Below are 26428 nucleotides of genomic sequence, written 5' to 3'. Positions count from 1 at the left end.
TCTGTATACAACTCTATACTTCCAAGCTTTTGTATCTCATTACAGAGGAAACAAAGAGAAGTTGGATGCAGCACACTTCAGAAAAGCAGCACAAATAGTATGTAATATTATGCGCATAATTCATAGAAAAACCACAGGACATATATCTCTTCAATTTTTGCATATTTTCTAGTTACCACAAAACCAGCAATTTAGTTGCTGTTGTCTGTGAACTGATAGATTAACGGTCAACCAGAAGACATTATGTTTGATGACATCCATAGTGTTTTGGTCCTTGCTAGGCACTATTGTTAAAAGATAATTGAAAAAACAAACAAACAAACAAACAAACAAACATAAAGTCTTAGTGTCTTCTAGAATGATGTTTGTGTCTCTTCAGATGGCTCAAACCCCATGTTGCTTTTTCCCTGTTCAGCATAAGGGTTCACCTCTTCACAGTTTTCTCCTGTGACACTCCCACTTTCTCTCGCTCTCCTGTAATGAAAAAACATTTTATATTAGAAGCCTCTGTTCTGTTCCAGTCCCTCTGGATCTCCAAAAGAGCCTTTTGTAAATAATACTGTGCTTAACTGGGAATATTTATACCAAAAGGAATCGTGTTGGTTTTAAGGGGAACTGTAGCAAACCAACTACGTTCTTAGAAACCCCATTAATGGAGAGAAGTAGAAAACCAACCCAGCTATATTGCTGTTAATACAGCAATATTTAAGGAAAATCACATTACTGGACAACCTCCAACAAGAGTATGGAAAACCGCAGGTGCTGAGGGGTGTGGGCAAACTCTGCTGTTGCAGAAGGCACTGTGTTCCCTGCAGGCCACTCCATCCATCTCACAGTGGGGTTGGCAGAAGCCTGGCCACACCACGGCTCCCTGCGGCCACGGTGCCCAGCTGCTGATGATGGAGAAATTGCACAAAGCTGTCAAAGCTGCCCTGCACTGAAAGGCAGGGAGCTGAACCTTTAGCCATCACTGTTGATGGGAGTGGGATAACAAGCTTTAATTCCTTAACTTGCTTCAGTTAGATTTGGCAGCCCATTTGTAAGCACCCTGATGATTCAATCTTCCCAGTGTCTCCCAATGGTCATGATCATAGTATCAAAAATATTACTCACTTTTTTCGATCTCTCTGCCCAGTAACGATCAAGACAATAACTCCAATGACAACCAGGCTAATGACCACCCCAAATATAATTAACCAGATGGTGACTGGTGGTTCATAAGGTGGGGGCAGGGTTGGATGTATGCCCAAAAATTCCAGAGTGTTATCATCCAGTCTGAAAGCCTCATTGATTCTTCCCCGAGACATCCTGCCATCGAGAGCAAATTCAAAGAGTTTCACATGTTTATGGGAAGGAAATAAACAGTTTCAGTTGTTTTATAAATCTCCAGTGTGCCCAGCTTCCCCTGAACAGCTCAGTTGAAAAGGCTGTGCTGAAGGTACTGCTAAACCCATATTTCTTCTAGCACGGGGTGGTGGGTGACAAGCACAGTATCTTAGGCCTTTAGTCTGTTGCATCTTAACTGACATATTCAAAAACTGTATGAACTCTTAAATTCAATCTTAACATTTATCAAAATGAGGCAAACAGCCTTCTGATCTCCCCCTCTATTTGCATTTTGCCCCTCATTCTCTTTACCCTAAGTTTCTTGGCTATCCATAAGCTTCTTGGATATGTGAAGAAAACCCCAGTTTTGACTTCCTCTTAGCCATTTCCTCTCTGCAGTCTTCCACAGTTTCAATTCTTGTGCTTTTCATTGCCCTGAAAACTTTCCCTGGTATATTTTCTGTGCCTTGTTTTTCCCTGAACTTCTGCTTCTGCTGTTGAGTGCTAACCAGACAGTGACTTTCATAGCCATATTCTTCTCCTTCAGTTCACCAACTCCTCTAACTGCTTTTTCAACCCCATCTCATGTTGCTGTGGCTTTTAGATTTGTGCCCTCTTCATTTCCCACTGTACATTATCCTTGACCACCTGCAGAGCTGCAGTTCTACTTATCATTTTTACAGCACTGACTTACAGCGGTGTCATACTGTGCTATAAAAGAGCTCTTCATTGACCCGTAAGTGGGAACTAGCTCCTGCCCTGACCTCTTCTTTCCTGTATAATCAAATACATCTGGCTGTCTTTCTGAAACATCGTTATTCTGGAGTCCTTGCTATACAATAATTCTTGCACTGAGTCTTCACTAATGAGAGGAAGAAAACTCGTGCGTGCACACCCCGTTACTGTGTCCTGGATTTCAGAATATTAGATAGTTCCTGTTAAAGTTTGAGCAATGATATTTCCTGGCAAGGTATGATGCAATTAGATGTGTTATGGCAGTTTTACAAGTCCCCTAAAGCATTTTACACTGGCTGTTGTCCAAGACACCATCAGGTAGATGGACTGTTTTCTTTCTGTCATAACAGCTTCTCTCATGCCACTATTTCCATGCTAACTAACTGCAGAACAGATTTTCTTATCACCCCTTCTGCCTCAGCTGACTTGAGCACTGTTTTCCTTTCCACCCTTTCACCTGGTTGTTTGTTTTTTTTTTTCCCCAGAGAGCAAAATCTCACCTGATGGCATCTTCCACGTCAGCTTTGGGCACAATATTGCTATTACTACCTGGCATGCTGACAGTGAAGTAGAAGGAGACCCTTTGTGTTTGACTCTCAACATGAATGTCTTCAGGCCTGAATGAGAAACAGAAGCAAAAGCGGTTTTTTTGATTGTTGAGATGACATTAGCTTTAAATTCAGGCATGTGAACAGTTGTGTTTGATCGGCAATGCCTGGGGGTGAGTTTATGCTGAGTGAATGTTTCCTAGTGACCTCAACTGGCAAGTGAAATCAATTTTCCTGACAGAAATCCTTTTTCCATGTGCTGATTCATAACTTGAGATGGAGAGAGTCTACCCTGTACCTAAGACAATCCTTGGCGTAATTTTCCAAAGCACATAATCAGCTACAGAACAGAGTGTTTGGGGCAGTCCTCCTGAATGAGGTGTTGTATGAAGTACCAAGTGAAAAAAAAAAAAAAAATAAAAATCCTTCTTCCTTATATTCTGCGGGGAATAGATCCTAGACATTACATGACTGATGTTCTATAAAGTAATATCAAATAGCTTAAGTATATAGCTTCCAAAAATTTTTGAAGAGGCCTAATAAAAAGGGTTGTTTTTCTTACCTTGTTGGTAAGGGTTGTTTTTCTGTCTGTTTCAAATGATAGATTTTATGTTTGTAAGTGAACCTGGATAAGATTAGTAACTCTGCACAGAATTCTAGTGCTTTATAATCAATGTGTTTATCTTTCCTGGGCACAAAGCCTCTTGGCTATTCAGTATCTTACACATACATTGTTAGAAACTTTTATTTCTTATCGATGTATCTTCCCTGATATTCCCATATAGGTGTTGGGCACAAATTCTCAAGGCTCACTTCCACCACTGATAAACTGTGGGATACAAAGCCTTCTGGACCCACTCAAGTTACCTAACTTTAGCACATTACTCTTAAACTTCAGACTCCCGAGTAAAGAGAAAAGACAGCATGTAACCCAGCTGGCGTCTTGCCTTTTGCAACCAGCTGATGTTTAACATTGTTTGCTGTCACCTTACATTTGACAGAAGGCACAATTAATTCCACCAATTCATGCCGCTAGCGAACCAGAAGCAATATAGACATAGCCAGCCCAATTAAACAAGCCACTCACTGGAAGTTAACTTCTTGTTTCTTCACCTCTGCGAAGTATTTTCTCATGGCATAGGCGATGGATGCCTTGAACAAGAAGAGCTCGCTTTCATCCCATTCGTACTGCAAAAACAGTGCAAGAGAAATTCATCAGAGATAGTGATTGTACGGCAAGTTATCTGGCACTAAGAAATCATTCTAGAAAGAAGTGGCCATTGTAATGCATGGCATGCACTTCAGTATCATTTATTTGTGCCATGATAGCACTTCAGGAACCTACTTAAACCTTTTAGCTCTGTTAATCTGGGTGCTCTGCAGGAGAATAACCAAGCAGGCATCCCTGCTGCCAGACACTGCATTTTCTGGTACCTTTTACGCGGGGCTGCTGAAGATGCTGCAGTCCCATCCCACCTCCCTGCCTTACGGGGAGCAAAGGCAGCAGGAGCAACATTAGTCCTACTAAATAGTGTGCATTCTGTTTGAAGTCTAAAGATTTCATAATTTAGATCTTGTTTTACTCACATAATTTTATTTGCAGACCTGTTCTTTCAGGAGGAAAAACTTTGAGGTGGGGTTGTTGCGTGAAAGTGGCTCATTTATTTGCTTGATGAGCTGGGATTTTAGTTTGAGGTTGGTTTGGGTTTTTTTTGGTAAAAAAACTCTTTGCATCAGTATTTCTGCAGCAGGCATATATATCTGTTGGTTTTCGCTGGAGAATAGATAGGTGATATAAAAAATGCACTGCCTATGTGCGGGCTCCTCCCAGCCTGCCTTATGAGCCCAAAGTTATTTGCAGTGGAAGTCAAAACCAGCTTCTCTGGGGCAGAAAGTGGGAGCTGTACAGGGGGCAAAAACCACCTGATAACGCAGCCGGGTCTGTTGTGCAACACTGCGTGTGCACGAAGGGACAACTCCTGTTTGAACTCTGTGGCAGTTTTTTTTTTTATCCCCCGAAGGCCTAGATTTGATTGTGTTTATGGTACCTCAGCAGGAATGCCTATAAATGCTGTCAGTGACAGTTTTATACAACTCCCGACTTTCTCGAGTATCATTTGGGAAGGTGCGGCAGAAGGCAGCCCTGCTGTAACAGGCTTTATAAAACCCAGCGACATTTTTCAACCCTGTCCTCCTCTTGACACTGACATAAAACGAAGAGAGAGGAACACAGGGGAGGGAGGAAAGACCAGAAGGAGACGGCGGTTGTCGTTCCATCCAGGATCGGGCCCCTGGATTCACGCAGGAGACCTGAAGCCCGTGGGAGCAGAGCAGCCCCCAGCCCGACGCCGGCGGCATGCGGAGGGCAGGGGCTGTGCCAGCTCCGGCGGCTCCCACTAGCCAAGGTCAAAGCTGCAAGTCGCCTCTGCCTGGGCAAATGCCCCCGGCTTTCTCCTGCTCGCCGGGCGGCGGGCAGAGCCCTGCGCTGAAGCACTCCTCCGTGTTACCGCCGTTCTCTCCGGCAGCTGGCAGTGTTCCCCGTCACAGCCTACAATGCCGTTTGTGGGGGGTTTCTCCATTTTGCATTTATCCCCAACGTCTTTAGACTCTGCAGTGCTTTTATTTATTTATTTATTTATTGAGCTAGGAGTTAATTGAGCTTGATTCCTCTACTGCTGCTTTCTGTACTTAGCATCTTAGCTTTTTAATCATTTACTTGTTTCTATGGCATATATTTTGTCTTTTTAAGTCTGATGTATTTTAATTGCCACTGTGCCTCTCAATTGCCTTTATAAATACCATTACGGGCTGCGTGGATGGGAAGTACCTCGCTGGCCTCTGATCTGTGACTGAGCAATGACTATCTCCACGCCTTCCCTCAGGCATCTCAGAAACCTGCCTTGGTGCCCGCCGTTCATTACAGAGGCCGCTTTGCCTTTCAGACCAAAATGAACTTTGCCAAGCACCCCTGCTCTGTTATAACGTGCTCCCTCCAAGATCCCACGCGTGACTTGAAAGACAGTGGTAGCCTGGCCTCTAATTCAAAATGGGATTTTCCATTGTAAAGCACATCAAAATGCCTGCAGGCTGACAGCTCTCCGTTTCCAAACACCGCCTCGCGTGCCAGCCTTTTACAACATAATCACACGTATGACATCGACCTGGTGGGGAATTTTGAATTAGCGTTTGGAGAGGGTTCCCATTTTTGAGTGGTAGTCAGGAGACCGACACTCATGGAACCCTTTATTTTAAATAAGACAGACCCCAAATGATTCAACAGGAGTCTTGCAGCAGTTTCCCTTGGGAGGGTTCTTTTATAGAGCTCCAGCTGAAGCAAAGCTGTGGGTGTTTCAGCCTCATCAGCTATTCCGGTGATCCAGTGATGCCAAGACTGCAGCTTTAATCTCATCAGCCTGAAAACAATTAGCAGGGTAATTGCGACAGCCCCACACTCTGTCACAGCTGGTGTAAGCCCATCCGTGAGTCTGGATGCTTAATTTGCCAGAACTTTGGGCCATTGAATCCTCCCTGCTGGTAACAGCCAGGCTACGTAGCCGAGAGGGGCAGGACCGCCTGTGCACGCTGCAGCTGCCCCCGCTGCCCCCCCCAACGAAGCTCCCTCTGCACAAGAGGGGGGGGTCTTCCCCTTTCCGATCTCTCTAATGCGAAGGAGCAGAAATATGAGATTTGCTGGTGTACTCAGAACGTATTCCGCTACCCTAATTGTGCAAAGCAGCTCGAAAGATGTCTTAAATAAGCGGCGGCACTGGGTCCCCGGCTGCTGTGCGCTGTGAGCCGCATAAAGCAGCCAACGCGTATTGCTCTGTGCAGCCGGGCTGGGATTCCTGCCCGAGGTTTCCCCTGCCTTTTCTCTATGCCAGTTCATGCATGTACCATTACCCGCCGCTGGCATTCCAGCATTCGCAGTCGTGCTCCCCGGGAGCTCAGCCTAAGGGAAATATGTGGGGAGGCAGCAAGCTACTGAACGGAAAAGTTTTCTTGCAGGCTGGTAATGTGGACTGGTTTTGAGAGGAAAATGCATGGCTTGCTCTTCAGAGCTTAGGAACCTACCGTCCATACAATAATTCAAATTAAGTAATCTGTGTGGGATTGTTTTACAGCTGCTCAATTGCACAACAAAAGACTATGATGGCAAAAGGAAGGCATAAAAATGGTATTAAGCTAAACGTTAACCATAATGACTAATAAATGTGTTGTAATATGGAACCTTCTCATGCTGTTGATATCAGTTTTGAATTGTATCTAACTCGACTCAGCGGTCTAGGAAGCAATAAAACTCCAGTGGGGCTTGCATGTGAGAGAGCAATAGAAGCGAAGGCATCAATTCTTATGAAAAATGAGTCTATGGTATTGTGTCCTTGCTAGTCCAATAGGCTCCAACACGCAGGTCTAAATGACCTCCTGATGACATATTCGTTCTTGGAAAATTACTAATGTTCTGGAAGGTGAAAATGACTATTAACAGGAATGAAGTGTCTGCACTTAAGCCTTCTACGCTGCCTCTGTGAGATTAGCATAAAGAGGCACAGCTAGAATAAGGAGAGAATTTTCAGCCTGGGTTAAGCAGATGGGCTAAGCCAATGCTCTGCTTAAAATCTTAAAAGCCATCTTTGGCTTTGATGAGTTTTTTCGGTTGCTGCAATACACTTTATTGGACCAGCTGGTATAACTGGGGAAAGCAGACAAGCTCTTGGGAATGAAAGCCCTTCTCGTCTGAAACAGAAGCAGCTGCACTGCCCCCCCCAATCTTAACAACAAAGCCGTCTCTGCAGAAGGGTTGGAGGGCAGGGAGGCAGCCAAATATATTGGGGCCTGGAAAGATTACAGCGAACAGGCAAACAAAATTCTGCAAAGGCATGCTGACAGAAGTGTTTCAGTGTGAAGTCAGAACATTTCAGAACAGAGAGTGGGATTCAACCCCTCTGCTTTAGGCCCACATTTAAACGTGAAGTAGCTGCTCCAATAATAACTTCTGAAGGCAGCCACCATAGCTATGATAATGGAAATTAGAAGAAATTAGGTAGAGGTTTTATTTAGACACATCAGCATAGCTGGGAAAAATATAGCTGGTTTTAAGTCCATGAGTTCCCCTGTGCCAGCCCTCCAGGCCTGTCCTGTAGCACGTAAAAAACCATCGGTACCTCCACAGAATAACTCAACTCATCTAGCTGAGATGTCTTTCTTAAAATGGGGTAATCACTCCCTGGAGAGGTCCTTCCACTAATTGTAGAGGGAGTCCTGACCCCATACTCAGACGAGACATCTTTTATGTGATAACCCTTCACCTGAGCCAATGCCACTCTTCAGACACAAAGTTCAGCTATACCCTGCCTTGTTTTCCGAGAGCCATTAGCACAACATCTCTGTTGCCTGAGCAGTGGGAAGAGTGCCACAGCGCAAACACACTTACCGCCTCGTCCCCCAGTGCTGACTTCAGGCTGATGCGCACTTTGATGGCGTTGTCATAATCTGGTTTAAAAAGAAAGAAGGGCCATGGCAGAGCTGCAGCGACAGACAGCCTGTCCCAGGGAAATGCTGGGATGGCTAGAGTTTCCTTACAGGTTCTCTTGCTCCCCTGGGCCAGCTTGGTGGGATTGATCTTGTTTCCCTTCAGCAACCTCTACTGCAAACATCTGCATCTGAGCTGTCAGTCACCCAAGTCTGGCTTTGTAGCAGACAGAAAGAGTGAGCACATCACCAGAGTGCAGTCCTCTGCTCTACTTTAGACATCTCTCGAAGGAAATGCCTCTTTTCTTTTTGGCTGGAGAGGGTCTCCCACACTGGAAACATTCAAAACCTGCCTGGACTTCATCCTGTGCAACTTGCTGTAGGTGACCCTGCTATGGCAGGGGGGTTGGACTAGATGATCTCCAGAGGTCCCTTTCAATCCTGACCATTCTGTGATTCCTGCCATTGGGAATGAGCAGCTCAGATGCAGATGTTGGTGCCTGGTTAGGTGAATCCCACCATTAGAGACTGGTGCAGCACTGTAAGAGTTACAGTGCTCTCCAGTACTGACAGTGATTACACATATATAACCTGGGTGGTTCAACACTCAATGTCTCCATAATAAGCCACAAAATGCATTTTTCCACAGCCTCCTCATTTTCGTCCCCTTGAGCTCCCTTCTTTGACTGGCACATGACAGCAAACAAAATAATAGGAATTTTTTCTGTACTGGTTTTTCCCTACGCCCCCAGCCCAGCATCCCTGCCTCTCAGGACCAGTGGTTCCCAGCCCTGCAGAACAGGCGCACTGCTCTCAGGCAAGCACCACGCAAGTCCAAGCCTCTGGTCTTTCTCCCATCTGCACAGCCATCCCACACTCTTAGCACTGAAAACTGGGTGAGGCTGTGACAAACCTCATGTGTGCCGATTTATCCAGCTTTGGCCGTGCGGAAACCAGTCTGCCTTCCCATGAGTAAAACTTACTGCTCGGTGTGCATTTCCCATAACCCTGCTTCCTTCAACAGCCATGAGAGAGAGGCACTTTGCTGACCAAGGGTTGTGAGGACTACTGAGTGTACTTAATTCACCCACAAGCCATACGTACATGGAGCCCAGTCTGTTTTCCAGCCGACGTATCTGCCAGAATTATTTTTTTGCAGCCACTTATATAAAGGTTCGAAGTAGTGGAGCAAGGGAGCTGCATTCATGTATTTCTCTCCTGTTACGCTTTCCAGTGCTTGAGTCCAGGGCTTGGATCTGCCTAATTCAAGCAATTGTCTGTGTATGTGGAAGGAGAGGTAATATATGTTATTGCCACATTCCACCTAGCCATCTAGCAAAACAATCTGTGATCAGAATCAGTTTTCTGAATTGCTTCTGAATTCCCTCCTTCCTCCCATCATTCCTATCAGTAAAACTAAATTTTCTCATTAACGGGCAATTAAACCTTTGATGTTTAGATCCTCAGTGGATATAAATTTAGTCAACTTGACAAAATAAACTGAGCAGATATACGCTAAATTTTCAAGCTAGGTTCATTCTTAATGCAACCTCATTGACTCCAGATACTTTCAAGGATGAATTAGGCTTTGTTATACTCTGATTTATTGCAGGTGAGACATATGCTTTGTTACCTCAATTTCTGACCAGCTGCAGTGGAGTTGGTAATGTCACATGTGTGAAGTGGGCCGGTATGGTTAGCTGCCTTGCAAAGTGCCTCCTGAAACTGGAACTGATAGATGGTCCGGGTGTAATACCTAACGGAAGGGCAAGGAGAAGGAAGGCACAGGTTTTGTTAGTCGTCTGGCAAGGAAACCCGCAAGCCCTTGGCTTTTGGAAAGCTCTGCTGTGTCAGCCGTCGCTCCTGCTTGGGAGGCCGCACTGCAGGGAGAGAGGCCAGCTGATATTTATAGGCTATAGTAACTCAGACTTAACAAAATGCCAAGATCAAATGCAGCAGAAGAGCCCAAAATCTGTTTGCTGCCACATAAAACAGGAGCAAGTAAGGCTTTTAAGGCTCAACTCTCTCTTCTGGCTGAGTCCTCTAAAATGAGATGGCTGGGACACGGAGGGACGTCCAGAGTTAGTTGCTTCAGGGCTGCATGTGCGTGGCCGAGATGACAGCGGTACGGGGCACGCTGTCTCCCCAAGAGGCAAGCACCTCATACAGATGTGCTCCCAATGGTTTGATGGCAGCACGAAGCTTCTCTGCTCGGCAAGAGGCTCAGCAGCCTCCTTGCTGCTCAGAGACTGCTATGGAGCAGCCCCTGATGTCCACAGAAAAACTTCCACTGAAATCAGTGACATTCAGTCAGGGCTTTAAACAAAGTAAGACTGTATCCTGTAACTCTCCAGTAGATGTTTTAGGTAGTCGGGGCTTGTTCTGTACCCAAAATGTAAGTTATGAATTAAGCACTGAGCTACCTTATGAATGAGTAATCATTGGCCACGTGAAACAGCGCTGCAGCATCGCAATAGGTTTCATCATGACGGACTGGTTCAACAACGCCAACAATTTCTCTCCTGGGGATGAAGGAAAAACAGAGAATTTCTGTCAGCAGATAATAAAGAAAAATAATCTGACTCTGCTTTTCCTCTGTATTGTCTGATACATATGAGCACCTCTCTCACTTCCAAACAGAAGTCCGTACAGCTGCCAGTAACCCCAAATGAGTACTGCTCCACAGCTGGAGACCACAGAGAGGAAGCTGCTTTGAAACTGATAGTGTAAGGAAGGGATTAGTATGGTAGATAGCAGGGCATGCAGAGAGTAATTAGGGGTATGAAATTATCTACAAGGCATGAGCTTCACACCCACTTCTCATGCCCCGCGCCATCCCGAGTTTGCATTTTTGTGCTGGGTAAGTACATGCAGAGACTGGGTCACCCAAAAGGTGCATAGCTTACTGTGGCTCTGGGCTGGGGAGGAGGTTTCTCTTCATTTTCTTCTCCTGAGAGCAAGTTTCCTGAGCAGTACTATGGAAACAAGCCCATGCCCTAAATTCTGAAAATGGTAATAAACTTGCATGGAAATATTTTCCATAAACCTGTATTTCAAGGTCTTGTTCCAGCAGAGAGCTTTGCAGTGCCGCTACAACAGATGCGATGAGCTTCCCTAAACAATTTGTCATTCTCCATTTCTCTGACATCTCTGCTACTTTTGAATAAATCGAAGCTGACTGATTTTTACAGGGGGTCAGGAGGCTTGCTTATATCAAGCTTTATTATAGATTTTGTTTGCTGATGGAGGCTCCGTGTTTGCGTTCATTTAAGAGTGCAGACTCCATTTTCAGCGTGGGGCTTGTTTGGTTTCTTTGTATTTTTATACCCCCATGTTAACCAACCCGGGAAATGACTGACTCCAGTCCGAATCAAACCACTTTTCAATCTTGAGCTCCAAGGGTGCTGAAAATAGATCGGCTGGTGGGCTTAATCTGAAAAGGCACCTCGGGATGTTACTTGCCAAGGGAAGTGTATTTTCTTGGCCAAGAAAGGTGGTAACTTAATACATAAGAAAGGAAAGAATCAGTCTGGAGTCTTGCAGACAATTTGCCTCCAAAAGCACTCTAGAATGTTGAGGAAACACAAGGCAGAGAAATGTGCATAGATATTTGATAGCTTGAGATCTGTATGCTTCTCAGGCTGTCAAGTATAATGAACTTCACTTTCCACTTGTCCTTAAGGAGGTGGGGAGCAAACAAGAGCATACACCCAGAAAGACTTAGGGAAGGGCTGTACTTAAGCTACGTAGATGTCTTGGGGCATGCATCGGGGGGACAGCAATGTTGATCCTGGGATCTGGAAGGTCCCATGCAAAGGTCATGGGCTGTCTTTATCAGAGAAGCTGACAACAGAAATGAGAAGAAAGTCTGCCGAGAGGCAGGTTAAACTTCCCAGGGCTGTACACAGTACTAATGGGGCTACATGGCTCGTGAGATGTTGTCTGCACCACGCTGGGTGTTTCTAGGTGGCGCCCTACCGGGCTTTGTAGAAACACCTGAGAGACAGATCCTGCCCTATGGGGGAACAGGAAACTCAGTATCTTGAGTAACTGTGAAGGGTGGGTTTTGCAGGTTTATTTGCAAACAATATCCTCTTTGTTTCTCAAACTTACTTCATCTCCCACCACCGCTTCGTCGATTCCTGCTTTGTAATCTCTCCCTTAAACACCATCCACCTCCACTTCTCCAGCATGTAAGTAAAAGGCATTGTTCCAACAATTGTTAGCGCTTGTTTGAGCAGAAAGTTGATTTCAGTTTCTGAAGAGGGAAGCAGTTAAAGTAATGGTTATGGTAGCAATTAGTATCTGATTAGACAGCTAAAGTTGCTTCCTTTTACAGCTAATGCTTACATCTGGTTTGAACTACAGATTTTCACTAAGGAAAAAGTGGAAGGAAGACTACTACTGAAAAAAAAAATGAGAAAAAAATCACTTAGGTATTGTATACAGTTTTGGCTCTCTTTCTTTCCCCCTTATCTCTTAAATAACCTAGCCCATTGGCATTTGCATTTTATCATCCTCCACTGAAAACCTACCCTGGCTCTGGGGAATTTTCAGCTGAAGACTTTGGTACATCTCTATCCTTATAAGGTAAAACTCAGAGAAGCCAGACAAACCGCATTATAATGACGGCCTACCTACATTATCCGCTCAATATTCACTTAAGTGGGAGATGTAAATCTCAAGGTTTCAGTTTCATTTGTACTGCTAAATGCATACTTTGGTAGAGTGTCCCGGTTTGAGGTAAAACAGAACAAATTTTCTTTTCAGTAATTTTACTTTTCAGCTAAACCTCTTCTAACTAACTGAACTCTCTGAAATTAATGGCATATTTTTCACAGTGCCAGCTTCTAGCAGAGATAAGGCCTGATGTTTATAATTAATATTTCATTATTTTCTTTTTGATATTATTATCTTTTCTTTTTATTATTAATATTTCATTAAAGTAATTTATTTTCTTTTCAACTCATAAATCTCTTGCTCTCATTTTCCCTCCTCTCTTCTGAAGGGAGATGCTCTCCCTTCTCTGAAGGGGAGAGAGGTAAAAGAGAGCATCTGTCATTCGTTTTAGTGGCCAGCCCAGCCTAAACCATGGCATAGAGAGATGTACAGATTCATGCAACAGAAATTGAAAAGACTATTGAAGGCTCATCTAAATGAACTATGAAGATTTTGGGATGAGTTGTTCAGTACTGAAGGTAATGAAATGCCAGCTATTTGTTTCTAAATTATGCAGCAGCTTTATGAAGTAGTGATCTTTGCTTCACGATGCGATTTAGGAAAAAAATTTCTGGTAAGTTAATGGGGTAAGGTTTTCAGAAGCCTGTCAGCTGATCACTCAGTTTGCAGACACAATCTTCCGCTACAAAATAAGGCCTGCAAGTGTTGCCACTTAAATATATAATATTTATGCACTTATTTACCTTCATCCTCTTGGAAAGTTGGTTCTAGGAGGTCAAGAGACTTCAAGTGCCGAGGAGTGGCTGCAGAAAGTGACATAATTTCACCTACTGCTTCGTGGAAGCCCTCGTTGGCGCCGCCTCTTAGCAGGTAGGGCTGCTCAGCGTATGCCATGTCATACTCGATGTGGCCCATCTCGTGGTGCACGGTCAGGAAGTCATCCATGGTCACTTTGGTGCACATCTTGATCCTGCGCACCAGAGCAAAGTGTTTTTGGTTGGAGAGACGGTGGCCCAGCCAGCTGCTGCCCGAGCCCTCCTGCTGCAACTCTGGGACAAAGCAGCTTCCAGAGCTTGTGAACGCCCCTCAGCCCTCACCAAATATGGGCAGCCGCATCCTAGCATGGAGTGTGGTTCCTCCAGCAAGAGCGAGGCTTGGAGGGGAACTCAGCAAAACACTTTCTGCCACCTTGAAATTGTTCTGGGAGCAAGAGAAAATTGCTGTTTTGTGAGGAGCAGTGGCTCTCTGAAATTTGGCGATAAACTCACTGTGTGCGTTGGAGTGAGTACCCACCATCAAACTTAGGCAGACAGTAGTGTAAAAAAAAATGTGTGTCAGTGATTCCTGCTACTTCATCCTCGTGTAGGTACTATTTAATAAAGGAATTTCTTCCAAATAGGGTTTTCTTTCACCCTCCCCAGACTGCTGAGGTGTGAGGTGTGGGGCTGGCAGCTTCCACTAAGGCTCTGCTGAGGACCACCCTCTTTCCCCAGGTAACTGTGGGGACTGCAAGAGGGGACAGAATTTACCCTAGGAGACTTCATTGTGTGGGAACTTGCTGTTCCTCTCCTTTCCTAAATATGGAAGAGATTGATGGATTGCCATAAAACTGGATATATCTGCTAAAGAAAGATGGTGGGATCTCAGCAGATTTTCACTTGCTACCTAGGGACCCTATGCCATTGCTGAAGAATGTGCAGGTGTCCACAAATCTCACTAGTATCCACAAGCACTTGCATTTCTGCTTATTCTTTAAGCCCTAGAACATAGTCATTACTTCTGTAATTCGTACAAATAATAGTCACTTCTCTGCTTAAATTTGAGAGTAGTCCTTAGGTCTTCATAGAAAAAGTTACACAGAAAGGCTTACAGTCCCACAGGATCCCTGCTCTCTTGCCTTCCTTTCCCCTCTTATCAGCCAGAAAAAAAAAAAAAAAAAAAAAAAAACCAAAAAATAAGAAAAAATATAACTCAAACCACCATTGTGTACCTTTAGTGAAAATATGAATGTTCTAGGAGGTGGTATAAAAAGGGGTCATAGTAATTGCAGTACCTGTAGTCATTTTTACCCAGATCCCATGCAGTAGGATGGCAGACAACCTTCCTGTTGTCGTTTGGCTCTGTGAACATGGAGTTATTCCAGAAGCCCTCAGTCATTTCGTAGAGGCCAATGGAGGTGAAGAAGGCCTCAGCGGCTCTGAATATTTTCATCACATCCCATTTCTGAAAGAGACAATGCCACCATTAACCACTGCTTCTGCAAGGAGCTTGTTCCTGATGTCTGGCTTAACGCAGGGCAGCTGACTTCATACTTATGTCTCAGCGACTTCAGATGAGCACCTGACTTGCTGAGAGTAAGACGGTAGTGTCTGCCTTTGGCACTTTTGTAAATTCTGCTGGGAACTGGAATTAAGTGTTTTCCCCACAAACAAAATAGGTTTCTGCACTCAGACGTTCAGCAGATAGCACCTGACTCAGACCAGAGAAGCCCACAACAAAAGATAAGGTAGTGAAGATAAAAAAGGCGTTCCTGTCAGCAGCATGTCAGACCTTGGATCCGAACCTTCAGCCACTTCGGTTGGGGACAACTCATTTGAGGGAGTGGAGCTACACTCCCAGCAGATGAGTGTGAGAGGAGATCTTGGCCAGAACCATAAAACCTGGCAAAAGTATCTAGAGGAGTTGCTTATAAGATTGTAACTGCATGTTAATGTCCAGAATATTTTTGTCATTCAGAGGTTTTGTTATTCTACATAGCAGGAGCTCTGCATTTACCAGGCTGAGTTTTTGCAGAGATTTAGATGGCAGACAGCTCAGTTGGATGAAAATCCTAAATGGGGCACGTCCACCAACAAGGACGAGTCCAGCTTTTGCCCTGAGGCTCTGTAAGTAATGCTTTCCTCCTCATGGTGGTACTTCAGTATACACACGTTTATGGCTACAAGGGGGTCAGGATTGTAAAATCAAGGTGAGATTAATGCAGACTTGTGCATACTGCTTACGGATCAAATTTAGCTATTCCTTCTCTTGCCAGCTTAACATTTGCATGGAGTGCTCCCTAGGAAAGGAGGGTAGATTTCAGGTGAATAATCACATTTCAGAAATCAAATTCGATGAATCACCTTTTATTTTATAAAAGGAGCGAAGCTTAGGCAAGACTACAGAGAGTTATCTTCACCCATGTTCTCAGTCTGGTAAAGGTGTGGTCACGGCTATTACCACTACAGATCTCAAACATAGACCTTATGGTACTATGCAGTTATCAAAAGATAACAGGCAGCATTGCAGTTTCCTAGCTGTATCCAAATAAACAAGACTGGCAAAAAAAAAAACCCTGAGATATACAAAGTATTTGATTATGGTAATGGCTGGCAAAGGTCGTATTTGATACCAGCCAGCTACGCGAGACCTGAAATATTTATATGTACAAAAACATATATCTTAATAGATAGGTGTCTCTGAGGAAAACAGACTTGGAGCCAGTATTAGGCCAGTCAAAGAGGGTGGAGAAGAAAGAGAGGAGAACAGCTAAGGGAAAAGGTACAGTGGAAAATGCATGAACACATAAAGGTGAAGAGCAAAAAGCGATGTGGAAAGCAATGCTTTGCTGGTGGTGTGTCTGCCTTAGGGCAGCTACGGTTTTCTAGCAAACAGCTGGCATGTGATGTATAATTTTTATACCATCTAGATTTGTTACATGATGCGTATTGCCTAAAGGCATGTCTTACCTTTTGAGACATTGCAGAAGTTACATCAATGTTTGGTTTGGCTGGATAGGGAACAGTCAAGTTATACAGGTTTGTCCAAAATCTACCCCACATATCACCTTCAAAAAAGAGAGAAACACAGAAATACTTTAAATGATTGGTTACATATCGTTCAAAAGTGCCAGATGGTTCTATAAATTGTGCAGTGTCATAAATAGGGCCTCCTATACCTCTAAATGGGTCTGATCCAGATGTGGAGGGGAGCAGCTCTAGGAAGTCATGCATAGGTCAAACTCAGCTCAAAGATCCTTTTATTCCCGAGATCAGCTATTCTTGTAAAATATAGTTTCGGGACTGATCACCTTCCTAAAGGTCTATTTGCAAGTGAACATCCATGTTGTTAGTCCATGTGATTGCCACTGACGTGTTCATATACATTACAGTTATGGCAGCTTGATGTTGCACACTTTGAAAGCAGTCCTGAAATGCGGGAGCTTAGGATAAGATTTAAAAGAAAAACCAAGTCTCTCTGAAACTCCTCTGAAACTCCAATTTCTCAGGAAGTCAAGCGCTGCAGAGAGGAGGGAAATGTCCCAGCCCAGTGCTGGAGTTTTGAACTGGGTGCTGCCAGCTCCAGCATGGATGAGGACACCTGCCTTCCCTACCTGCCTGTGCTGCTAAGCACCTGTGTCACCTCTGCCAGGGATGACTTCTCCATTTCTCCTCTCCCCTTTTCTTATCTGTAACCTGTTTGTTAATAACCTGATTAAACAGGCAGATTACTCCGTTCCCATGTGCCTTGAAGGTGACTGTCCTCTGTACAAAGTCATGCTTGCACGACGCGGCCACGTTGACATACCCAGCAAGTGAGCAGGGAGGCATCCCGTGGAGCTGATGAGCTCAGGGCCATAGAACTTCTCCAGCCGGTGCCTAACGTAGGCATGCAGCTGCTGGTACAGAGGTTTTATCTGGAGAAAGAAGAGGAGAAGGAAACAAATTATTTTCTCTTTGGTCTAAGCCACTCATGCCTCCTAAACAGAGAGCCTTGAAGCACTCTCTGACAAAATTCTCCCGGCAAGTAAGTGCACATCAGGCCTGCAGCTGAGCTTTGCCCCCTGCCTCGGGGCTCAAGTGCTGAGTCCAGATCCTAGTCCCAGAAGTCCTGCTTGGGTACAGGGGAGGGAGTATTGCTAACTGTAGATGTGGAGTATCAAGGATGCCATCTACCCCATGGGCACCATACCTCCCCCCATGGGCCCTACCTGGAGGAGAGACATGGATCTGCAGAGCTCCCGTCTTCCCAGCCTTTGGTGCTGTGCAGCCCAAGGGGACCAAGCTGGTCCTAGAGTGGCTGCAGAGTTAAAATGTCATGTATGTCTCCCAACATCTGTTAACCCCATGTAGACTGAGATTAGCCAGTTTAGAGCAGGTCTCGTCTTCCTTCACAACATTGACACGTGAGCCCACTATCACAAAACACAACCCTATGGCCCAGGTGACAGCTTTTTCCTGCCTCTACCTGCTCAAATGTCTTCTCCACATCTCCGATCAGCTGGTCACGGCTGTATTTGTATTCTTCTGGATAGTCTGCTTCATAATTTGCTCTCCAGTAATCTCCATAGTCAGAATAACCTGTAAAGCGTGGATGCATCACATCAGGACACCACACATGGCACTGCTCAGGTCTGCAGGAGCCGTGCAGCTCCCTGCTGATCCCATGCAGACCCGCAGCCTTTCCCCAAAGCAAAGCAGGAAAGCGCGAGACGCTCTGGGTCTAGGGGAAGGAGACTGCTCCCCTGAGGCTCTGTCCCATGAATGTGCAGGTACAGGAGATTTCCAAGAAATGTGGAAATTGCAATCACAGTTGTTTGCTAATTAGGGTCATTTCAGCTGGAGATGGAGATCAAAGGAAATCATCACTCCTGACTGGAGCTCCTGTAGCTATGAGGGAGGGCAGCCTCTGCTCAGGCTGGATACTAAGGGGTTCTCAAAGAAGGTATAAGCTGGTGGACATTGAATATGGGCCCCTTCCTCCAGCAACAAAACCACCAGGGCAGGGGTAGACACCAGGACTGAGATTCAGCTCCCAGTTCCACTAAATCTTCCAGTCCTTTAGCTCCACCAAGGCTGGAGCAGAAATGGCTCATAGCTGAGGTCTCTTCCTTGGTGGTATAGAGGAAGGTAACAATGACCATTTCTTAATGTTTGGGTTTTTTTTTTCCTGTCTAACTATTTGGAATATAATTTCTTATTCCTGATGTCTTGCTCCACCTTGACCATTTTCATAAAACAAGGAGTATAGGAAAACAGGTGATACAGCTGCAGTTTGGTCAAGAGCCAGATGATATTGCTACTTCAGAAGTTATTTTAGAAGACCCCCAAAGAAAATTAACAGCCATCTGCCATTGTTCTTTGAAAAGACAGTTCCCTGTGATTTGTGTGGAGATCTCTGACTGCAAGCACACTTTCCTCAGTGCAAAATCCTTTTCAAGCACCTGGCTGCATCTGCTGGGCCCAGGCCTACCAAATCTGATCATTCCGGTTAGGGCATATTCCTTATAAATGTACCACTGCTTGTGGCTGGTGCCACAAGGTCAATGCCACTAGAAAAGAGGAGACATCACCAAGACTCAGCAGCACTCTGAAAGCTGTTTAAATTGAGCATGCTTGCCCATAAATCACAAGCAGTGCAGTTCTGGGTAAGGCAGTACGTAATGAGGGGCACTGGTACATTATGGTGTTTAGAAAAGGAGCCAGCAAAGACATCCCCATTTTGTTCCAGGCTGGTCAATGGCACCTGTCTGCATTGCCTCTCACTTTGCGACATGCACACCAAGAGCAAATTATGTGCAAAGCGCTGATCATCAATGTGTTAAAAAAGCATGGGTTTTGAATTCCTGTGCAAATTGTGGAAGGCTGTGGTACGTTTGTTAATTTCTGGAAGCCAAAAAAAAAAAGAAAAAAAAATGTGACTTACTATTAAGCTTTGCAACCTCATTTTTAAGTTCAACATACTCTTCGTATAATGGTCTCATCATCCTGCCAACAACAGCTCTCCAGCCTTCCCAGGCCCACAGTCTCTCATGATAATCTGTGCTGTTAGCCATGATAGCATCCAGACCTGTCAGAACAACAAAAAAAGTACTTGTCCTTGAAAAAGCATAATCTCTTTATTTTTCTTTCACAGGCAGGCAAATGAGCCAAACCAAGAGAAATTTCATGAACTAAGAAGAAAACACTTTGAGTTTCATACACTGAAATATCCCATTATTTTATTGCATTCTTTCCTGATTTCAGGTTTCCCCCTTCTTCTCTTTAAGAGACACGGAGCAGATCATAAGTCTCTTAAATGCTCTCTCTGCGTTGGCTTCCCTTAAGTTGGTAGCGTTCTTGGGAATGGCCTCAACACGACATTGAGTCCAACAAGACTGATGACAGGGGAAAAAAATAGACTTTCTGTGATGTAGGCAAACCCCAGGTGACAGGCAGACCGTCACACAAGCTGAGCAGCCCTCTCCAAATTCTGCCTACTACAAGTAGGAGACAGTATGTCTCACGGGCAGCAGGCTCACCGGAGGTCCCTGAACTGCAAGGTGCAATTAAATTATGACTAAGCTTTAGATAGCAGGATATATCTACTGAAACTACAGCCTGTTCTCTTGCAGTCAGCAGCCACCCTTGGGCTTTTTTGGTTTTGAACTCTCAGTGTAAAGGACACGGTAGGGACAGTGGTTAGTACCGTACCTGGCTCCAGCACCAAACACTCAGACGGGTTGTCGATTTTACAGACGGTCTCGGTGCTGTAGATGGTACTCATGGTATTTAGCACCGTGCTCAGCTGCAAGTTAGATGCGAGATAGCCCGTTAGAAAGCCACTCTGCGCAAAATAACAGCCAATTATGCTAATTCCTTAAGAGCTCGATTCAACACTTCACCCACCAGCTTAACGTTTAAGCGTATAGTTAAGCTCAGTAGAGATTAATGAAAGAATTTGCCTAAATGCACTATTGAATGAGGATCTAGCTGGAAAAGACAGATAATCTCCCAAATGTATGACGTAATCTACAGGTCCTTAATATCCAGTCAGACAGAGCTCTGAATTTAATGAGCACAGATTGTCACGAGAGCGCTATCAATATACAGCAGCAATAAAACAATAAAGCTTAGCAATGTGCTTCCGTAAGCATGGACCCACCTAAAATTTCCAGGTAGGTCGTGGTTTTGAATGGCAGCAAAAAGGGTTCCTTCTGCAGATGCTGCCAGGCTGACTCTTGCTTGTGGTTTTTAACATCGCATCACACTGATTGCATATATATATATATATATATATATATATATACACACTCCATTACAAAGAAGTTACAGCTCATATCTTGGGTCAGCTGAAGGCCAATTGCATCTGAAATCACTCAGTGCTATCTCAGAAGCTATGCTATATAGCTCTGTTGGGTTTTTTTTTACATTTTCAGGTTTTCATACATCAGGAAAAACATGCACCACTTTTAGCTTTTCCTTTAGGAGTATGTTATTTCTCATTTAAAGCTCTAAATCAGAACTATGTAAAGCCGTCAGTGGGAGGGGTAGGTAGGTAACAACTAGCTCTAACTTTACGTCTGTCAGCATTAAAATAAGTTGGTACCCAGGGAAATTTTTGTATCAGTGAAGAATATTTAAATCTTCCTATGGAATCCCATCAGACTGTGCAAAAAGTCACTTTTCAAGCAAGAATCATCAATTTCAGCATCAAAGGCCATTTGTCTAGGAAACTGCAAGTGGCTAAACAGGGAGGACGCTGAAGAAAATACCTCATCAACTGAGACAACATGGCCATCAGTGCATTGCTGTACTCCAAAATAAATATGTTTGCATGGACTTGTAAGCATTCCCAACAAGGTAATCTGTCTTTCCAGAAACACATCTTGTTTGGATCAGACAGAAGATCCAGTCAGTCTGCTGCTTTTCTTGCATGGTGGTTAACACTGCTGATCTTAGCAGAAAAATCTCAAGATTATTCTATAACCAGGACTGTAGGATCCCCTAACTCAATTAGGAAACTAATTTAACCCTCAAGTTTTCAGTTATAATTCCCTTTCGAGTCTGCATAGTTGCTCACTCCAATTCCACATATAGTCATTATCCATAATCATGCCTTTTACATGATCTTGTCAGTGGAAGTGTCACATCTCATTATGAGTCGTGCTGGCCTTCAGCAGCTTTCTGCGGAAGGAGGTCACCAACTCTCCCCAGTTTCCGGCATCCCAGGGTGCCTGCTGCACAGAAACATCCCCTCTTTTTCACAGTTCGATAATGCAACATGTGCAGAGAAAGAAAGACTTCCTCCACCTCCACCTCTTTGACTCATTGAAAGTCCTTTCACCCGTCTCTTTCTGCTCATTGCCCTCAGTCCGGACTTAGCCGAGCACTTACCACAGGTCCTTTTTTCCTCTTATGACTAATCCGGCCATTTGTGCAAGGACAACTCTGAGGTGTGTGTGTGTTTGGAATTCATTGCATGGATTACATGGCAAAACTGCTGACTTGAATGGGAACGAGCTTCCTAAGACAGACCACCCCTCCGGTCCTGTTACTGCTGTGAGCACCTTATACAGGTACACTCTCCATACCGATGCTGGGAGACACCATCACCCCTAGACAAGCAGGGTGGTGACAGCACCGTGCCCTCGCTGGGGGGTGTCGCAGGAAACAGCTCAACTCACCCGACAAAAATGAGCTAAATTCAGCAACTTACTCTGTTACGTTTTTCCGTTGACAGCACAGATGATCCTCTGTCCTGGAGAGACTGGATCTGGAGCTTGGTGAGAGCATCCTGGATGTTGGCTAACGGGAAGTTGCTGGCGTTCCTGGAGGCCTCGTCGTAAAATGCGGACCACTTGGCATCCGCCTCAGTCTGAAAGGGATTCACACAAACCCTGAATTACTCTGCCAAAAGAGTGCAGCCATGGGCAAAAATATTACTTCTGGGGAGAACTTCATTTGCGGAGACCACCTGCAGATTGCAGGTTGAGTACTTGCACTTTTTGGCTTTGTTTTATTCACACATCCAGAAAACCTTTTTTTTTTTTGGAAATAGCAAAAAGCAGGACTGGCTCCTCACACCATGCCTGTTATAACTGATCCAGCATCACCTAGCTGTGTTCCCTTGCTACTCTAAATCACCGCGTACTCTTCCCTTCGTGCTTTCCTTCACCCACCTGTGCCTAACAGAAACCACATACAAGCCAGGGCACAAGAGCTCTGTGACGCAGACATCATTCACCATTTCTGCTTCAGTAGCAGTGACAGACAGCAGCCAAGATATTGACATTGAGTCTTTTCATTATGCAAACATCACTTTCTCCTGAGGTTTTGGTAAATGGAAGACTATACTTGGGCATAGGAGACTCTGAACAGGTGCTTAAATTGGGCACACAAAACCTAAATGTTTTGCATGGGATTGCTTTTACCACTGCTGCAATTACATACCGTGACACATGAAACTCCCAAACTTCAGTGCACAAAGTAGCACCATTAGAACATTATTTGGATTTGGGACTGTCTTATTCATATTCATCTTTTGTTAATGTCTTTGTACATAGTTTGGCACATCTGGACCCATCCAAAATGGCAACAAGAGCAGTACTAATTAACCTCGGTCCTTGGGACAGTTTAATTAATTGTGCTTATGCCAGAGCTTCCTGGGTTGTGGAGAGGGCACCTGTAACGCCCATCCCTCCCTGCCAAGGCACCAGGAAGCACAAATGCCATATTGTCCCTTATGAGCTCTTTCAGGCACACTTCAGCCCTGTGCCAACACTTTTGTCAGAGCTGCGCCCAGCTTCTCCAGCCCCATGTGTGTGATGGACCTACCGTACCTACTTTGGGCTCCATCAGAGAGAGGTGGTGGCAGGCGTAAGCCCTTGGCAGTCCCATCCCTGCGTCTGCCCCTGCCCATGCAGCCCCTCTGGGGGAGGGCAGCCATCCCCAGGAGGCCTTCCCAACTCTCCCTCTCCATGGGAGCAGAGCAAACACCTCAGCAGCTTGCAAAGCTCAGTGGGCAAGAGCTTCATAGGCACCCAGAGGAAGAGCATCACTGTGTAAAACTGTTTCCAAACTCCTTGTCCCGAGAGGAGAGATGGAGAGGTGCCTTAGAAGAGGCAGGGCAGAAGAGGGGGCTTTTTGACTACAAAAGCCAGGGGAAAGAAGTTAGCTTACTGTCTGATTTTTCCTGAATTAGAGGAATCAGTTGATAAGTCAGAGGAATAGTTATGGCTTTTGTGGCTCAATTTACAAGGAAAATGGATGGGTAGGAGCCAGAAGGGATAGTAGTCATTAACTCTGCTCCTCCAGCAGAAAGGGAGGAGGAGAAGCAGTGGGTTTATTATCAGCACTACTGAAGAGATCAAGTGTGAGGAAATGTCCTTTCTGAGCAGTGGACTAATTTGTTCTTATTGCTGGTATCTCCTCACGTATTTTATTATCATCTCGTTAATGCTGAAAGTACTATATGGGGCTTTCATTTTACGTGTTTGGAAACGTTACAGTTTAAGTACCTGGTGCCTCAGAAAACATTCCAGACTGACAATGATTAGTCATTAGGATTTCTTCCAGCAACCAGTCTCCTTGCTTTAATTAGGAAATACGATAATTATACCATGTTTTAATTAAGCTATAAAACCACAAAGTGGAAGACTTAAACCATTATGGAGAAGTAGATGTAGGATGTTCAGCTTTATTTTATACTCTGAATAGTTTTTCTCTAGAACTTGAGTTCACAGCTACAAAATTCAAGGTGGTTTTGTTCATTTTGAAAGGCTCCAAAGTTACGAGATGCTAGGCTGAGGCATGACAGTATCGGTAACCAGCCAGATCATGGCTGACTGCTCTTGATAAACACGACGCTTGCTAGAGACCTAGAAACCCCCTTGGCTGGGACAGCTAGAGATTGGTGTTGAGAAGCAGGGCAAATTGTGTTGCACGACAGCATCAGTGCAAATGCCGTGGTCCTTCCTGCAGATCGAAATTGCCTTTCAGACCAATGTACTAGACCACTGTACTACAAACTCCACTGCTGACATTTGGAAATCCATGGTCTCACTTCATTTTTCCCAGTTTAATACCTCCAGGCAGTCTACCAACAGCCCTGACTATGAGAAGAGTGATGGGAGACAGAAGGGAAGGTCCCCCACTAGGTGAAGGGTGAGGACCACTACATAGAACCATCAGCAAACATTTAATAGAATGCCTATGTTCAGAAAATATTTGCCTATTCCGTAAGAAATAAAACCATTTCAGTAACAGAGGAGAGAGAGTGTTGTCCATGTCAGTAAAAAGCCCAGTGTTAGTTCGGTCTTACAAAAAGTGGGAGACCTGAGCTCATGTGGGCACAAGATTTGAATCCTGTTTCCTTGCGCCTCAGGGCAACAACTAGCCCAGGCCCTGGGAGGAGACCATCCCCTTCTGGCTGTGCCCTCTCTAAGAGGAAAGGGGCCCTGCACAGAAATGCTGCACCAGAAGGCAGTGGTGGTGGTGGACCTCAAGCAGAAGAAGGCATCTCTCTCCATCCAGCTCAGATTTGGGGCCGAACACGCAGCACTCCCTCGCCTTTTCCTTCTGTTCACTGGTGTGACTCAGGGTGATGGCTAGGGACAAGTCCAGCCTCTGGCTGTCCCCATGCAGTGCGAAGGCAGCCCAGGCACCAACCCTAGGCAGTAGAGGCTGGTAGGGGCCCAGGTACCTCCAAGTGAGGCATTGGTAGGTTAAAGCAAGCCCCTCTACCCTCCTGAAACTAAACCATATCTACCAAAGAAGTAGCACTGCAATTTCAGCCAACCTCAGTGGAACCAAAATAAACTAGAAAGTAGCTGTCAGATTCCTAAAACAACAGTAAAACCCGCAGGACAGAGCACTTACCATTTTCCTGGCAGTCTCCTCAGTGATGTTGGTGTTGTAGTTCCATGAGGCAAGTGAGCTCTCATAGCTGATATTTTCTGCTCTCCTGTTAAACTCTTTTAGAAACATTTGGGCTTGTTGTGTGACATCCTGAGGGGTCACGACAGCGCTCAGACCACAGAGAAGCAAGAGTTGGACCAGCATATTCGTGTCCAGGCTGAGAACCTCCCAATGAAGTAGGTTTCCTCGGGTGAGCTTCTCTGCCAGGCTCTGTCTCATCAGCCTTCAAGCATGGCTAGCGTGAAGAAAAAGGGCTGAATCCAATTTGCTGGGCCTTTTATAGGTTTTATTCATTGTCGGAGAGAAAGGGAAAAGTTTTTTATAAAAAGCCAAATAAACAAAAGTCAATGATTAACTTTGGAAAAACATAATTACTCCTGCCATTTTATGGCCTTCTTATAAAAGGCTTTTACTTTTGGTTAATGTTTCCCAAATGTGCTGTCAATGATACAGCTGGTCACTTTATCTATAGCCTGCCCGTGTCTTTGATAGCTCAGAATCTGTGAATCCTTTAACAGGTTGGTGATAAGCTGCAAAAATATTTAGAAAATTCACTAGAACACCAAGCCATGAACCTCAACTCCCAGGCAGGAAGAAACCCCACTTAGCCCAACATAGGGTACTTGGTTGGGTGTTTAGGCCCATCTTTTAGAAGGCTTTGCAAAGCCCGAGTGATTTTGAGAATATACCTCATTTTCAAAGCATCTGTGGCATCTGAAACCAGATTTTTAAACGTGTTGACTGAACTATCAAAAAGTAGCAAGAGGCTTCATGAGGTCACAGCATCTTGCGTAGAGACCTAATCTGAACTATAAATCAACTGGATTTAAGTACTAAGGTGACTAAGACTACTAAAATGATCCCAGTTTAATATCTAAATACCTTTGCTAATCTAGCTAGGAACCTAGCGCTTACTGCAAATCAATGGGAAAATCAATGCATGAATTAGTTCTGGAAATGCAGCTTGGGTTGAGTGTTATTGATCAGACAATACCTTAGTACTTTTTAAATTAG

General features: G+C 44.7%; 1 protein-coding gene across 1 annotated transcript; it reads right to left on the bottom strand.

Annotated features, from left to right (window-relative positions):
• Nucleotides 1-353: 353 nt before the first annotated feature.
• On the bottom strand, nucleotides 354-25558 carry ACE2 (angiotensin converting enzyme 2; the record flags this gene model as incomplete). Its single annotated transcript, XM_082487444.1, has 18 exons — nucleotides 354-474; nucleotides 1114-1308; nucleotides 2562-2678; nucleotides 3697-3797; nucleotides 8041-8099; nucleotides 9183-9355; nucleotides 9712-9834; nucleotides 10502-10600; nucleotides 12192-12336; nucleotides 13502-13728; nucleotides 14812-14981; nucleotides 16487-16584; nucleotides 17325-17433; nucleotides 17985-18097; nucleotides 19443-19586; nucleotides 20210-20303; nucleotides 22215-22373; nucleotides 25376-25558. The coding sequence occupies 18 exons, from the start codon at nucleotides 25556-25558 to the stop codon at nucleotides 354-356; spliced, it is 2430 nt and encodes an 809-aa protein (XP_082343570.1).
• Between the last annotated feature and the right edge of the window lie 870 nt (nucleotides 25559-26428).

The sequence above is a fragment of the Vanellus vanellus genome (assembly GCF_965231255.1).
Source record: "Vanellus vanellus genome assembly, chromosome: 1".
NCBI lineage: Eukaryota > Metazoa > Chordata > Aves > Charadriiformes > Charadriidae > Vanellus > Vanellus vanellus.
Note: the sequence above shows the minus strand (reverse complement) of the source record. Positions and strands in the feature narration are given on the sequence as shown.